The sequence below is a fragment of the Myotis daubentonii genome, chromosome 15 (assembly GCF_963259705.1).
Source record: "Myotis daubentonii chromosome 15, mMyoDau2.1, whole genome shotgun sequence".
In the NCBI taxonomy this organism is placed as follows: Eukaryota; Metazoa; Chordata; class Mammalia; order Chiroptera; family Vespertilionidae; genus Myotis; species Myotis daubentonii.
This window is the reverse complement of record NC_081854.1, coordinates 2,311,346-2,326,487: the sequence shown is the minus strand read 5'-3', so window position 1 is coordinate 2,326,487 and position 15,142 is coordinate 2,311,346. Positions and strand designations below refer to the sequence as shown.

At 61.8% G+C, this 15,142-nt stretch overlaps 2 protein-coding genes across 5 annotated transcripts in view; both read right to left on the bottom strand.

The window, feature by feature from the left end:
- The window catches only part of ISOC2 (isochorismatase domain containing 2), a 166,740-nt gene that overhangs the window by 43,934 nt on the left and 107,664 nt on the right, over window positions 1–15,142 (bottom strand). The gene's annotated exons all lie outside the window — the stretch shown is intronic.
- SBK2 (SH3 domain binding kinase family member 2) lies at window positions 7,978–14,301 on the bottom strand. 4 transcript variants are annotated; one of them, XM_059665702.1, is made up of 4 exons: window positions 14,219–14,301; window positions 12,828–13,088; window positions 10,448–10,650; window positions 7,978–9,315 (listed from the first exon to the last, which is right to left on the bottom strand). In XM_059665702.1, exons 2-4 carry the CDS (start codon window positions 13,084–13,086, stop codon window positions 8,719–8,721), a joined length of 1,059 nt encoding a protein of 352 aa, XP_059521685.1. In that variant the 5' UTR covers window positions 13,087–13,088; window positions 14,219–14,301; the 3' UTR covers window positions 7,978–8,718. The 4 variants fall into 4 exon arrangements, with proteins under 4 accessions (XP_059521685.1, XP_059521683.1, XP_059521684.1 ...); XM_059665700.1 differs by having other exon boundaries at window positions 14,163–14,300; XM_059665701.1 differs by having other exon boundaries at window positions 14,184–14,291.

The following is a 15,142-nucleotide window of genomic DNA, read 5'->3' as shown; positions in this document are numbered from 1 at the left end:
GCTGCTGCTGATGGTGATGAAGATGATTATCATGGAGATGATGATGACAGTGATGACCATGGTGATGGTGGTGGAGATAATGATGGTGGGGATGGTGATGAAGATGATTACCATGGTGATGATGATGGAGATGATGATGACAATGATGACCATGGTAATGGTGTTGATGATGAAGGAGAGATGGTGATGGTGATGATGGTGTGGAGATGATTGTAGTGGTGATGATGGTGGTGATGGCGATGATGATGATCATGGGGATGGTGATGATTGTGTGGAGATGATTGTAGTGGTGATGATGGTGGTGATGGTGATGATGATGATCATGGGGATGGTGGCGATGATGGTGGGGATGGCGACGATGATGATCATGGGGATGGTGATGATGGTGTGGAGATGATTGTAGTGGTGATGATGGTGGTGATGGCGACGATGATGATCATGGGGATGGTGATGAAGATGATTATCATGGAGATGATGATGACAGTGATGACCATGGTGATGGTGGTGGAGATAATGATGGTGGGGATGGTGATGAAGATGATTACCATGGTGATGATGATGGCGATGATGGAGATGATGATGACAATGATGACCATGGTAATGGTGTTGATGATGAAGGAGAGATGGTGATGATGATGATGATGGTGTTGATGGTGATGATGGTGTGGAGATGATTGTAGTGGTGATGATGGTGGTGATGGCGATGATGATGATCATGGGGATGGTGATGATTGTGTGGAGATGATTGTAGTGGTGATGATGGTGGTGATGGCGACGATAATGATCATGGTGATGGTGTTGATGGTGGTGGAGATGATTGCAGTGGTGGCGATGATGGTGGGGATGGCAACGATGATGATCATGGGGATGGTGGCGATGATGGTGGTGGAGATGATTGTAGTGGTGACGATGGTGGCGATGATGGTCTTGAAGATGATCATGATGGTGATGGCCATGATGATAACAGTGATGTTGATGGAGAAGGTCATGACGTGATAACAGTGCTGACGAAGCCCCCCGAGGGCAGGCATCCTCTCATTTACGGATGTAAACAAGGGAGCCGGCCTCAGACTGCACACCCAGTGAGGGCCTGTTGAATGCATGAGTGCATCAGGTACAACAATGACTGATGCCCGTCGGACACCTCCCATGGCTCTGTGTTCAGGACTTTGCTTGTGTGATGTCTTTCTTTTTACAGAGGGAGGAAGAGAGAGAGAGAAACGTCCAGGTGAGATACATCATCGGTTGCCTCACGTACACACCCCGACGGGGGATTGAACCTGCAACCTAGGCACATGCCCTGACCGGGAATCACACCCGCGCCTTCTGGCGCACGGGACGCTGCTCCAGGCATCTGAGCGCGGGCGTGTGAGGTCACCTCACCTTCACGAACGCACACTGTTCCCGCGGCTCAGCAGAGAGGTGTGAACGCGGGAGAAGGTGCCTGAGTGCCTGGGCTCGAGTCCTCCTGGGTGTGAACCTCAGCCGGTTGCTCAACCTCTGGGTCGGCGCCTCCCCCGGTGTACCAGGGGGTGACCTCAGGTTCCTGTGACGGGGAGGTGATGAGTGGATGCGAGCGTGAGAGCCCTCAGCTCAGGGCTGGCGCTGGGTGCGTGCTCATCATGTGATGGTATCGCCGTATTTACCCCCATGTCGCAGCTCAGGTCACGGAGAACGTGGGTACCCAGGCTGGTCTGACTCAGGGCCGTTGCTCGTAAGATAGCCGGCGCCCAAGGCCAGCTCCCGGGGGTTCAAGGCCACGTTCTGGCCCTGCTCCTGTGTGCCTGACGCAGCCTGTGCCCTCCGTCCCTCCGTCCTCCCACAGCCCTTCGAGGGAGGGAGGGACTCGGTCCCCACTTCAGGAGGCAACAGAGAGGGTGAGCTCCTGCCTCAGGCCACACAGCAGAGCGGGAGCTCAGCCCCAAGGGCAGGGGTCCTCAAACTTTTTAAACGGGGGGCCAGTTCACTGTCCCTCAGACCGTTGGAGGGCCGGACTATCGTTTAAAAAAAACAACTATGAACAAATTCCTATGCACACTGCACAGATCTTATTTTGAAGTAAAAAAAGAAAACGGGAACAAATACAATCTTTGTATTTGCGTGTGGCCCGCGGGCCGTAGTTTGAGGACCCCTGCCCAAGGGCATGAATTCCCTGCTGGGACTCTGGCCTGGGTTTCCAGGGCCCCTCTCTAGGTGGCCCCTGGCCCTCCCCGGACCTCAGCCTGCGTCCTGGGCCCCGGCTTGGGAGGCCCCCACCTCTGGCCCGGCTCCCGCAGCCTCAGGCAGCCACCTGTGGCCTGTTTCTCCACTCGCCGCCGCCGGTCGGAGCCTGGCTCACAGGTCTTGGAAGGTCAGGGAGCTGGCGCCCCTGCAGCCCTGCAAAGGCCAACGGGGTCCAGTTACACGCTGGGGGGGGGGGCACTGTCTGGGGGTCCTGATAGATGGACCGTCCGCCCCGCCAACAGGCGAAGGAGCACGCAGTGGGTGCCTGTTTCCCGGGCCTCACTAAGCCCTGAGACTTAAATAACTGCTGACCTGCAGGCCGGGGGCCGCTCCTGCCCGCGTTCCCCTCGCCCTCCTGGGTCCTCGGGGCTCCCAGGATGCGCCCCAGCTGGGGAACTAAAGGTCTCCTTTCCTGTCTCCGGGGGAGCAGGCGTGCCCTGGCTCCCGGTCACCCCAGATGGCCCCGCCGGGGGGTGCGGGCTCCAGGCCCCTCTCCAGGAGCCGGGGTCGCCGAGGCTGGCGGGCACTCAGGCCCCAGGTCCCCCGCCCCTGGCACCCTCTGCCCGCCCCGAGGAGCGGTGCTCAATTAGCCGGTCACTCTATCCCTGCTTGGCCAGGCGGCTAAGCCCGAACATCTGGCCCCCGGGCCCGCGGCCAGGCTGGTCGCCAGCCCCCACTACTGCTGGCTCTGACCCCGGGCACCTCCCACGGGACAGCTGAGCCAGGCCGTGCCCGCCAGCTCGCAACAAGCTGAGAACAGTAGCCGCGCAGGCCCCGCGAGCCGTGGGCAGATGCAGAGAAGACACCCAGGAGCAGAGGGCGCGCCCCTCACCGGAGACCCAGAGCCACGGGGGCGACCTGACCTCCCCACAGGAAAGCCTGAAGAGCCCTGGCTGGTGTGGCCCAGTGGATAGAGCACCGGCCTGAGGACGGAAGGGTCCCAGGTTCGATTCCGGTCAAGGGCACAGGCCCAGGTTGCGGACTCGATCCCCAGTGCCGGGCGCGCAGGAGGCAGCCGATCCATGATTCTCTCATCATTGATGTTTCTCTCTCTCTCTCCCTCCCTCTCCGAAATAAGAAAATCCTGAAGAATCAGGCCGGACCCGAGGCCCATGTCACTGACTGTTGAGCTGGGCCGTGGGCTCAGAGCTCCGCACCGTGTTCTCCCAGCTCCCTGCGCCCAAGGGCAACCCGGCGGCCAGGAGCGAGGGCCCCCCAGACCCCCTGGGGCAGGCGCTGCCTGTGAACAACGTGGGTGGGCAGTTCCCGGTGGCTGCTGACGTCACTCGCGTGACTGTGCGCCGCGCTGCACCCCGCGAGCTGCCGCAAAGAGAGTGTCTACAGGGGCCCGCCCTCCGGTTCCCCCCAAACCCTCCCCCGCAAGCAGGGGCCGCTGCGGGTTTGGCGCGCGCCTGACGTTCTGGCTTTTGGTTTTGTGTTTTGTATGAAGGCTGGGCCCGTGTGCGCTGGTGGCCGGGTTCCTGGCCTCCGCCCTCTGGCAGGTGCCCGGTCCGCGATCCCCGCACCCTTGAGGATCTGCCAGCGACAGCTGCGCTCAGCAACCAATATTTATGTACATATGGAGAGAGACAGAGACGGAGGAGACGGGGTGGAGACGGAGAGGGGAGGAGGGAAACACTTTTTATCTTTTATTTTTTTAAATATATTTTTATTGATTTCAGAGAGGAAGGGAGAGGGAGAGAGAGAGAAACATTGATGTGAGAGAAACCCATCAATTGTTTGCCTCTAGCTCAGCCGTGGGCAAACTACGGCCCAGGGGCCGGATCCGGCCCGTTTGAAATGAATAAAACTAAAAAAAAAAAAAGACCGTACCCTTTTATGTAATGATGTTTCCTTTGAATTTATATTAGTTCACACAAACACTCCATCCATGCTTTTGTTCCGGCCCTCCGGTCCAGTTTAAGAACCCATTGTGGCCCTCGAGTCAAAAAGTTTGCCCACCCCTGCTCTAACCGCTGACCCACACCAGCCAGGGCCTACAATTCAGTGGGTGTTTTTTTTTTAAACCCTTGACCAGAATCGAACCTGGGACCCTTCAGTCCGCAGGCTGACACTCTATCCACCGAGCCAAACCGGCCAGGGCCAATTCAGTGGTTTTTTTTTTTTTTTTTTTTTTTAAATATATTTTATTGATTTTTTACAGAGAGGAAGGGAGAGAGAAAGAGAATTAGAAACATTGATGAGAGAGAAACATCGATCAGCTGCCTCCTGCACATCTCCCACTGGGGATATGCCCGCAACCCAGGCACATGCCCTTGACCGGAATCGAACCTGGGACCCTTCAGTCCGCAGGCCGACGCTCTATCCACTGAGCCAAACCGGTTTCGGCCAATTCAGTGGTTTTTAATAGCTTCTGAGAATTGTGCAACATTCATCACAATTTAATTTTATAACTTCTCCACCCCATCACCTTCCCTATCACCACCCCCAAAGAGAAAACCTGTACCCATTAGCCATCGCTCCCCATCTCCCCTTCCCCCCTCCATTTCCCCCTCCACCCCCACCCTCCCCCCGCCTCAGTCACTAATCTCTCTCTATGGATTTGCCTGTTCTGGACCTTTCACATACGTAAGTGGGATCCTGCAACAGACTGTCTCCTGTGACTGGCTTCTTCCCTTCCGAGGTTCGTCCGTGCTGCAGCGCATGGCAGGGCTTCCTTTTCAGGGGGGAGTACTGTTCCATTGCTGGGGGGGGACCCCACTTTGTGTACCCACCCATTTGTCGGTGGGCATTTGGGTTGTTTCCAGCGCTCGGCTACTGTGAATAACGAGAACGTTCACGTGGATGTAGGTTTCCGTTTCCGGTGGGCAGGCGCCTAGGAGCGGAATTGCCGGGCCACACGGGAACTCTGCCTCCCGCGTGCAGAGGCAGTGACGCTGTCTTCCCCAGCGGCTGCCCCGTTTCCCACTCCTCCAGCTTGTTCACGTCCTCGCCAACATGCACCATCGTCTGCCTTTCTCCCCTTACAGCTTAAAAAAATTCCCATCACCATTTGTGCCCTCTGCGCCCTCTCCCGCCTCCACGCATACCCCCGCCCCCACCGTACTCCATGGTTGGCCTCTTGGTGATGACCCTCCAGTGGCTCTGAAGGCTTCGCAGCCCCATTCTCTGTCTTTTTTTTTTTTTTTTAATATATTTTATTGATTTTTTACAGAGAGGAAGGGAGAGGGATAGAAACATCGATGAGAGAGAAACATGGATCAGCCGCCTCCTGCACACTCCCCACCAGGGATGTGCCCGCAACCCAGGTACATGCCCTTGACCGGAATCGAACCCGGGGCCCTTCAGTCCGCAGGCCGACGCTCCATCCACTGAGCCACACCGGCTTCGGCCCCATTCCCTGTCTTCATTTAGGTGCCCTCCCCATCCAGTCTCCTCCAAGGGCGGTGTGACCACCTCACCAACACACAGACACATGCTTGCACGACTCGCACGCACGTGTGCCCACACACACTCCTCAGTTACACTCACACTCCCTTCCATCCACATGCTCGCACTCACTCTCACATTCTCACACACAAATGCACACGCTCACTCACACTCATAGTCTCCCATTCACACCCTCACACGGTCGCATTCTCATATGCACGCGTGCACGCTCACTCACACTTACACACTCACCCTCTCATACGCTCACACACAAATGCACACTCAGGCTCATACTCTCACTTCCACACTCACCGCGACTCACGCTGTCACACAGACACCCGAGCACACTTGTGGTAACACACTTACACTCGTGCTCACACTCCCAGCCTCGCCCCCGCACAGGGCCCCTTCACCCACTGATGGCAACAGGACGTCCCTGCCATTGAAGAGCTAAGGCCATGCCCAGCTGGCGTGGCTCAGTGGTTGAGCATCGGCCTCTGAACCAGGAGGTCATGGTTTGAATCCTGGCCAGGCACATGCCCGGGCTGTGGGCTCGATCCCCAGTGTGGGGAGTGCAGGAGGCAGCCAATCCATGATTCTCTCTCATCATGGATGTTTCTCTCTCTCCCTCTTCCTTCCTCTCTGAAATCAATCAATATATATATATATATATATATATATATATATATATATATATATATATATATATAAATAAATAGCTGAGCCTTGGACAGGAGCCAGACCGGGGGTGAGTCCCATCTCTGCCCTGACCTTCTGCGGGCACAGGTGGGCATCATGGCAGCACTGGGCCGGCACTGTCCCCGCCCGGGGCTCAGGCTCGGAGCCTCTGCTTCCTGGGCACTAAGTATTACAATCAGTGTCAGGTGTCACTTAATCAACGAATATTTAATTAGCATTGCACCCCCTCCCCCCCAGGTCCCTCCTGGGCATCTCTGTCCTCCCCTGCCCCTGGGCCATCCCAGTCATTGTCACCTCCCAGTTAAGCCTCAGCTGCTGCTCCCAATTAACACCGTCTGCAGCCACCTCTGCCCCCTGCCCTCCGCACTCGCACTCGTCTCAGCCCAGCCTCACCCCACCCGCTTCAGAGGCGCCTCTGGCTCTTGGGGACACATTCTTGGCCCAATTGCTCAGGCTATTTCGGATCTATTTCAGATTCACGGATAAGGCGGCAGGAGGCCCCGATCATGCTCTTCCGCAATGCACCCCCCACGACCCCTCCTCCAGGAAGCTCACCGGGGTTGCCCGGGACAGGGGCCCGTGTCCCCAGTCCTCGGAATTGAACCTGGATTCAAAGGGCCCGTGGGGTCACTCACTCCACCCACGCCGTCAACCCCCCCCCCCCCCGCCCCATGATGCCTCGTGGGCACAGCAGGGGCACTGGGCGTGTGGACGGGCCAGGAGAGAGTGACACCGGATCCAGCTCTAGTTGTAGCCTCGCGCTGGGCTGGCGGCCAAGGAGGGCGCGGAGAGGAAGACAGAGTGTTTGCAAACAGGGCGGCTGCCAAGGGGGCTGGTGCGAGGGGAGGTGTGAAGGGGCAGGGGCCCAGCTGGTGACTGGCGGTGGCGCCTGCCCGCTGACCGCCCCCCCGCCACCCCTCCCTCCCCCGCCAGGCACACAGGCACTCAAGGCCTCGGGGACACAGGGATCCCATGGCCACAGAGTGAACGCACCACAGCTTCCATGCCGGCCCCTCTCGCTTGCTCACACACATGCACGCACACACACACACAGGCTCAGGGGCTGGTGCACACGCAGGTTCACGGGAATACATGCTCCAGCCCACTCCCACTCCTGTCGCGACAGCGGACACCTAGGAGCTCCTGGTAACCCATCTCCTTGCACACACAGGCGGGCGTGCAGGCCCTGAGGCCGGGCCCACACCCGCACCCAGAACCAGTTCCCACACACCCAGCTGTGGGCGCTTGCCCTTCACCCGTCTGTCTGTCTGTCTTTCTCTTTCTGTCTGTCTTTTTCTTTCTCTTTTGTCTATGTCTGCATCTATCTCTCTTTCTCTTTCTGTCTCTGCGTCTGTCTTTCTCTTTCTGTCTGTCTTTTTCTTTCTCTTTTGTCTATGTCTGCATCTATCTCTCTTTCTCTTTCTGTCTCTGCGTCTGTCTTTCTCTTTCTGTCTGTCTTTTTCTTTCTCTTTTGTCTATGTCTGCATCTATCTTTCTCTTTCTCTTTCTGTCTCTGCGTCTGTCTGTCTTTCTCTTTCTCTTTCTGTCTCTGTCTATCTGTCTCCCTTCCCACTCTCCCTGCTGCACATGCTCTCTCCTGTTCTAGCATGTGCACACGCGCGCGCGCACACACACACGTGCAGTATCCTCCCCTCCCCTGAGCTGACAGACCAACAGCCTCACGGAGCCCAGGGGCCAGGTGGACTTTATTTGCAGGGAGGGGCTGGGGTGCGAGGAGAAGACACCTCACCAAGAGGGCGCCCCCCAGCACAGGGAGGAGGGGAGGGCCCGGGAGTGAGGGAGACCCAGGAGGGAGCAGCGTGTGAGGGAGGAGGACAGGCCGGGGCACAGCCACAGGGGTCCCCTCACTCCACAGGCTCTGCCCCCTGCTCCGGCCAGCGTGGCCCGGCTGCGGCTGCGTGGGACCCACGGAGCACAGGACAGGCCGGGCCCGCCTCCAGCAGCTCAGGCCCCAGCGGGCACTGCTTAACCACAGGAGCACACGGGGCAGCTGGCGGGGACTGGGTGTCACAGAGCACAGGGGGGTGGTGATGCTAGGCTGGGGCCCCCTGCAGTGCTGCCTGGGAGGGTGGGGGGCGGTGCGGCCCCAGGACCCAGATGGAAGCATTTCAGGTCCCCAGGAGGGGAGGGGAGGAGCCGAGGGCACCGCAGGCAGAGGAGGCAGCAAGTGCAAAGGCCCTGGGGTCGATGGAGGCAGGTGTGCACACACACAGGGAGCCCGGAGAGCCCGCAGGACAAGGCAGGGAGGTGGAGGACAGAACCGGCCGGTGATGAGACAGACGCACAGAGGCAGGCAGAGGGGCAGCCAAACGCCACCACAGGAGCCTCAGGATGTGGGACCCGGTGTCCCCGCGTCTCCGGGGCAAGCGGGGGCCAGGCTGCCCCTCACTCTCCGCCCCCCTCCCCCCCCTCCCCCAGCGCCTCCGCCTCCGCCTCCCCCTCCCGCTGCCTCCAGGGCCGGCCCAGGTAGCGGTGCACGGAGCTCACCGGACTCCGCTTCCGGGGCTCGGGGTCCAGCAGCCCCCACAGCAGGGCGTCGGCGGCGGGCGCCAGGCCCACCCAGGGCTGAGGCCGGTCGGCGGGCTGGCCCGAGGCCTGCCAGGCCAGGAAGTCCTCGAAGAAGGGGTCGGCCTCGGCCCGGGGCTGGTCCCAGGGGAAGTAGCCGGTGAGCAGGCAGAAGAGCAGGACGCCCAGCGCCCAGGCGTCCAGCGCGGGCTGGATGGGCAGCCCGTCGGGCAGCGGCGGCGGCGCGCACAGCTCGGGCGCCGTGTAGGGCAGCGGCGGCCCGCGCAGGCGGAGCAGCGTCCCGCGGGGCCGCGTGTGGCCGAAGTCGGCGAGCTGCACCCGCCGGCAGTCGGGGTCGCGCACCAGCACGTTCTCGGGCTTGACGTCCCGGTACACGAGGCCGCGCGCGTGGATGTGGTCCAGGGCCGAGGCCAGCTGCGCCGCGCAGCGCTGGGCCGCCGGCTGCGGGAGCCCCACCTGCGGGCGCGCGGCGAGGTCAGGGGCGAGGTCAGGGTCAGAGGCGGGGGCGGGGTCAGAGGCAGGAGCAGGGGCGGGGTCAGGGTCAGAGGCGGGGGCGGGGTCAGAGGCAGGAGCAGGGGCGGGGTCAGGGTCAGAGGCGGGGGCGGGGTCAGAGGCAGGAGCAGGGGCGGGGTCAGGGTCAGAGGCGGGGGCGGGGTCAGAGGCAGGGGCGGGGTCAGGGTCAGAGGCGGGGGCGTGGTCAGAGGCAGGAGCAGGGGCGGGGTCAGGGTCAGAGGCGGGGGCGTGGTCAGAGGCAGGAGCAGGGGCGGGGTCAGGGTCAGAGGCGGGGGCGGGGTCAGAGGCAGGAGCAGGGGCGGGGTCAGGGTCAGAGGCGGGGGCGGGGTCAGAGGCAGGGGCGGGGTCAGGGTCAGAGGCGGGGGCGTGGTCAGAGGCAGGAGCAGGGGCGGGGTCAGGGTCAGAGGCGGGGGCGTGGTCAGAGGCAGGAGCAGGGGCGGGGTCAGGGTCAGAGGCAGGGGCGTGGTCAGAGGCAGGAGCAGGGGCGGGGTCAGGGTCAGAGGCGGGGGCGGGGTCAGAGGCAGGAGCAGGGGCGGGGCGGGCGCACGGCGGGGTCAGGCTGCTGTCCCTCCCATAGAGGGAAGGGGACTGGGGAGATTCAGCTTCTCTCCCCCTCTCCCCAGGGAGCAGGCCCAGGAGAATCAAGAGTCTCAATTAGGTGAGCCCCTGTGGGACCCCACGAGCCCCTGTGGGACCCCATGAGCCCCTGTGACCCCATGATCCCCCATGTGACCCCATGAGCCCGTGTGACCCCATGAGCTCCTGTGGGACCCCCACGAGCCCCTGTGGGACCCGATGAGCTCCTGTGTGACCCCACGAGCCCCTGTGGGACCCCATGAACCCCTGTGACCCCATGAGCCCCCATGTGACCCCATGAGCCCGTGTGACCGCGTGAGGATCGGTGAGGGCTGCGAATCTGAGGGTGTAGGGGTGGCTCTGTGGGTCACGGAGCCCCAGGAGGACTAGCCGTTCCATGAGACCCGGGGTCGGCCAGGGGCCTGGGCAGGGGCGGGGGGGTGCGGTGGAGGCAGTAGCAGCGGGTCCCCCAGGCGCGCAGGGAGCTGCTGGCGCCCACCTTGGGCTGGATGAGGCGGATGAGGTCGCCGTGCAGCACGGGCTCCATCAGGAAGCTGTAGGAGTCGGCGGACTCGATGCCGATGCCGTAGGCGGCCACCACGGCCGGGTGCGCGCCCAGCGACAGGCCCACGCAGAACTCGTACAGGAAGCCCCGCAGGGACGTGGAGGCCTTGGGCAGCTGCTTCAGGGCCAGGGGCGTGCCTGGGGCGAGGGCGGAAGGAGGGCGCGGTGGGGTGCGCCCGGCAGCTGGGAGTCCCTTCCTTCTACCACCTCCACCGGCTCTGTCCCGCCTCCCAGCCAAGCCCACCCGAACACACACATGGCCACCGGGCAGTAATAACACGACAGCATGGCCCTGGCCTGTGTGGCTCAGTGGATAGAGCCTCGGCCTGCAGACTGAAGGGTGCCGGGTTCGATTCCGATCAAGGGCACATGCCCGGCTTGCAGGCTGGATCCCCGGGGAGGGGAGTGCAGGAGGCAGCAGATCCACGGTTCTCTCTCATCACTGATGTTTCTCTCTCCCTCTCCCTTCCTCTCTGAAATCAGTAAAAAACATATTTTTAAAAATGCAATAGCATTCTGAGCGTTTCCGCTCTGCTGTCCTCAAGTCTGCGGACTTGGAGCCCACGAAGGGACTCCACGAAAACTGAACTCAGAACCTTCGGGGGCACAGGGTGGCCCCGGCTCCAGCAACCCCCCCCCCCGCCCCCAGAAGCTGGGTGCTGGGCCTCAGATCCCACTAAGGCAGCGGTTCTCAACCTGTGGGTCGCCACCCCTTTGGGGGTCGAACGACCCTTTCACGGGGGTCGCCTAAGACCATCGGAAAACACATCTATAATTCCATATTGTTTTTGTGATGAATCACTATGCTTTCATTACGTTCAATTTGTAACAATTGAAAATACATCCTGCATATCCTGCACATGACAATTCATAACAGTAGCAACATTACAGTTATGAAGCAGCAATGAGAATAATTTTATGGTTGGGGGTCACCACAATGTGAGGAACTGTATGAGAGGGTCGCGGCGTGAGGAAGGTTGAGAACCGCTGCCCTAAGGAATTTCCAGGAATTCCATCCGCCTGGGAACGTCCCCCTAGAACGTGAGCCCTCCGGGACCGCATTCCTTTCCCTCCCATTTTACAGCCGCCACCTGCCAGGCCCAGCGCCCATCTGGAGCTGCCCCGGGCGCAGAAGGTCCCGCCTCCCCCATGCGGCCGCCCCTCCCTCCCTCCCTCCCCAGCTGTGCCCGCCCGCAGCGCCTCCTGTGCCGCTGAGCCAGTGCATCTGGGCGCACTGAGCCCCCAGAGAGCACCCCGGACAGCGACACTCCGTCCCCAGCCCCGACCGGCCCAGGCGGCCCCCAGGGACATTCAGACACAGACACACACAGAGGGACGGCCACGGAGGACACAGGCCCAGGAGGGACAGCCCAGCTGACACCGTGACCCCGGACTCCCAGCCCCCAGGATTGGGCGAGAAGACAGGGTGTCCCAAGGAAATAATACACACTGCCCTGGCCCGTGCTGCTCAGTGGATAGAGCCTCAGCCTGTGGACCGAAGGGTCCTGGTTTCGGTTCTGGTCAAGGGCACATATCCGGGTTGTGGGTTCAATCCCCAGTAGGGGCATGCAGGAGGCGGCGGATCCATGATTCTCATCATTGATCTCTCTCTCTCTCTCTCTCTCTCTCTCTCTCTCTCTCTCTCTCTCTCTCTCTCTCTCTCCTCCTCTCCCTTCCTCTCTGGGAAAAAAAAAGGCAGTGTTTATTAACATACACCTCATTGTCAAGACCGAGCTGGCAGCCGTTAATGTGTGACTACATCTTGCGGACATTTCTTTGGGACGCCCTGCCCCTGGTCCTGCGTGTGGCAGCCCCAGGACCCCCTCCTTGAAGGAGGGCTCACAGACTCCTGCCTGGGTCCCCTGCAGCACCCGGATGGGCCCAGCCCCCAGGGGAGCTCCGAGGGGGAGTCCCGACTGACATGGATTCTGAGCTCCATCCGCAGTGTCCTGCTCCGTGGGGAGGACAGTGTGTGCGCGCGTGCATGTGTGTGCATGCGTGTGTGTGTGCACTGAGCAGAAAGACACCAGATTGCTGGGTGCCTGGCACACGGCCTGGCTCCGAACCATCCCCACGGTGACCGATAAGCTGGCTGCAGGCTGGGCCCCAAGGGGGCACCTCTCTGCACCCCGTTGTCCTGGCAACCACAGCCCTGCCAGGCTCACAGCGGACTTCCCCACAGCGCACACAGCCTGGAGGGCACGGGAAACTTGATTCAGGTCTGCAGGCTCCACAGCCAGCTGGCCACCCCTGGGCCCGGCCGCCCCCACCCCTGCCCCCGGCCCCGCCGCCCGCCTCTGCCCCCAGGCCCCTACCTTTCTGCCGGTGCGTGACCAGCAGGACCCGGCCGAAGCGGCCCTGGCCCAGGGGACGCACTTCCTGGTACAGGTCCTCCACCTCGGCTCGGACCAGGGTCTGGGCGCTCAGGGTCATCATGTCCTCCAGGGCCAAGGCCGCCTCCTGGCCCTGCCGCAGCTCCTCCAACGTGAGGCCCCCCAGGTCGTCCGCGGCCTCAGCTCCGTTCTCGGGGGCCCCCGCCTCCACCTGCTCCTCATCGGACTGTTTCCCGGGCATGTCTGCGGCCAGAGCACCAGGCTGATCCAGGGCCAGACCAGGGTCCGAGGGAGGAGGAGCTGGGGGCCTGGGCTCCTGGGTCTGAGGGAGGAGGGGCTGGGGCCTGGGCTCCTGGGTCTGAGGGAGGAGGGGCTGGGGGCCTGGACTCCTGGGTCTGAGGGAGGAGGCTGGGGGCCTGGGCTCCTGGGTCTGAGGGAGGAGGAGCTGGGGGCCTGGGCTCCTGGGTCTGAGGGAGGAGGGGCTGGGGGGCTGGGCTCCTGGGTCTGAGGGAGGAGGGGCTGGGGGCCTGGGCTCCTGGGTCTGAGGGAGGAGGGTCGGGCACTTTGGTGACTCAGTCTCCCTCATCAGTAAAGGCATTGAGGAGCCAGAAAGGAGTTGTGAGTTGGGGCGAGGTCAAGTCTAAGATCACAGGTGTCCCTCGCCCCCGCCCCCACAGTCACCCAGTGGCCCACGGGTGAAAGATGAACCAGATAACTCGAGACACCCCCATGTTGTTTCCAAAGCAAACAGATTGGGCCCTGGGGGTGGGTGAGCAGCTTCGGGCTCCTAAGCACAAACAGGTGTTCTCTGTCCCTGGGGGCCGACAGCAGGGCACGGGGGCCCAGATGCGAGGCAGGACCTGGGAGCAGCCCCAGCGCCTCCTCCCTCAGACCCAGGAGCCCAGGCCCCCAACCCTCCTCCCTCAGACCCAGGAGCCCAGGCCCCCAGCCCCTCCTCCCTCAGACCCAGGAGTCCAGGCCCCCAGCCCCTCCTCCCTCAGACCCAGGAGTCCAGGCCCCAGCCCTCCTCCCTCAGACCCAGGAGTCCAGGCCCCCAGCCTCCTCCCTCAGACCCAGGAGTCCAGGCCCCCAGCCCCTCCTCCCTTAGACCCAGGAGCCCAGGCCCCCAGCCTCCTCCCTCAGACCCTGCAGTCAGGGTCCCGATCCATCTCTCCTGGAACCTATACAGCTCACACGTCTTGGGACCCCCAGACTCTGTCCCTAACCCTCAACGACTCCACAGCCTTAAGGTCCAGTTCTGCTTCGGGACCGGGGACCCTGGCCACCTGCCCGGCTTCACTCTCAGGTGCCACCCACCTCAGGCCTTTCAACTCTTGCCTCCTGCTGACCCGGGTCCCGACTCCGGACCTCACCTTCTCCAAGGCTGGCCTGACCCTTGGGCTGCCCGCTGTGGTCAGTGTCCAGCACTTAGAGCCCAGGCCAGCGGAGGCCTGCCCAGGAGCGAGGCCCCGCCCCCACCTAGGGTCCTAAGCCCCGCCCATGGCCCCGCCCCCTCCATCCCACTAGGGATGCAGCGCCCTCGTGTGTTGACTCCCAGAACTGGCTGTGGAGGAACAAATGTCCCACACCCAGACCCCCAGCCTCCTCCCTCAGACCCAGGAGCCCAGGCCCCCAGCCCCCCCTCCCTGGGACCCAGGATCGAGACCACCTGCAGAGGGTGAGGTCATTTCTCTGTGGATCCCCTGCCCTGACCCCAGCTGCCCATCAGCGACCCATTGACGGGGCAGACACAAGTGTCGGGTGGGGGTGTCCCCGGGACAAGACACTGGGGTCCTGTGGGAGAGGATGAGACAACGGATTCCAGACCGATGCGGTGAGGGATGAGCTCAGACTTGGGACCGAGGGGCAGCAGGTGGTGGACAACTGGGAAGAGGGGCCGGAGGGGAGGGCGTCGCCCTGGGGAGAAGCCCGCAGGGACCCGGGTCTCACTCAGCGAGGAAGCCGGATGCCTGGGCCAGGCACCCAGCCCTCAGGTCGCCGGCCAGGGGACAGATGCGAATGCAGTGCTTTCAGAATAAACTTTTGTTCCGGAATAACGTTAGATTTTGGGGACAGTTGCAAAGATGGTGCTGAGTGCTCCTGGGTCCCCCCCAGCTCAGCGTCTCCTGGTCAATGGCCCACGGTGCACGGCGCCCCATGTTTCCCCCAACAACCCCCTTCTGCCCCAGGGGTCAAACCAGGACACCACGTTGCTGTGCAGAGTGAACCCACTCTTTTTTTTTTTTTTTAGAAACATTGATTTGTCGCTCCACTTATGCATTTATTGGTTGCTTCTT

What these genes read in the sequence shown, in the direction of transcription:
- SBK2 (XM_059665702.1), bottom strand. Translation starts at nt 13,086, where the DNA reads ATGCCCGGGAAACAGTCCGATGAGGAGCAGGTGGAGGCGGGGGCCCCC. An exon ending in GGTCACGCACCGGCAGAAAG is followed by an intron (nt 10,651 to 12,827) that starts GTAGGGGCCTGG and finishes CCCTCGCCCCAG; the next exon opens with GCACGCCCCTGGCCCTGAAG. An exon ending in TCCGCCTCATCCAGCCCAAG is followed by an intron (nt 9,316 to 10,447) that starts GTGGGCGCCAGC and finishes GCGCGCCCGCAG; the next exon opens with GTGGGGCTCCCGCAGCCGGC.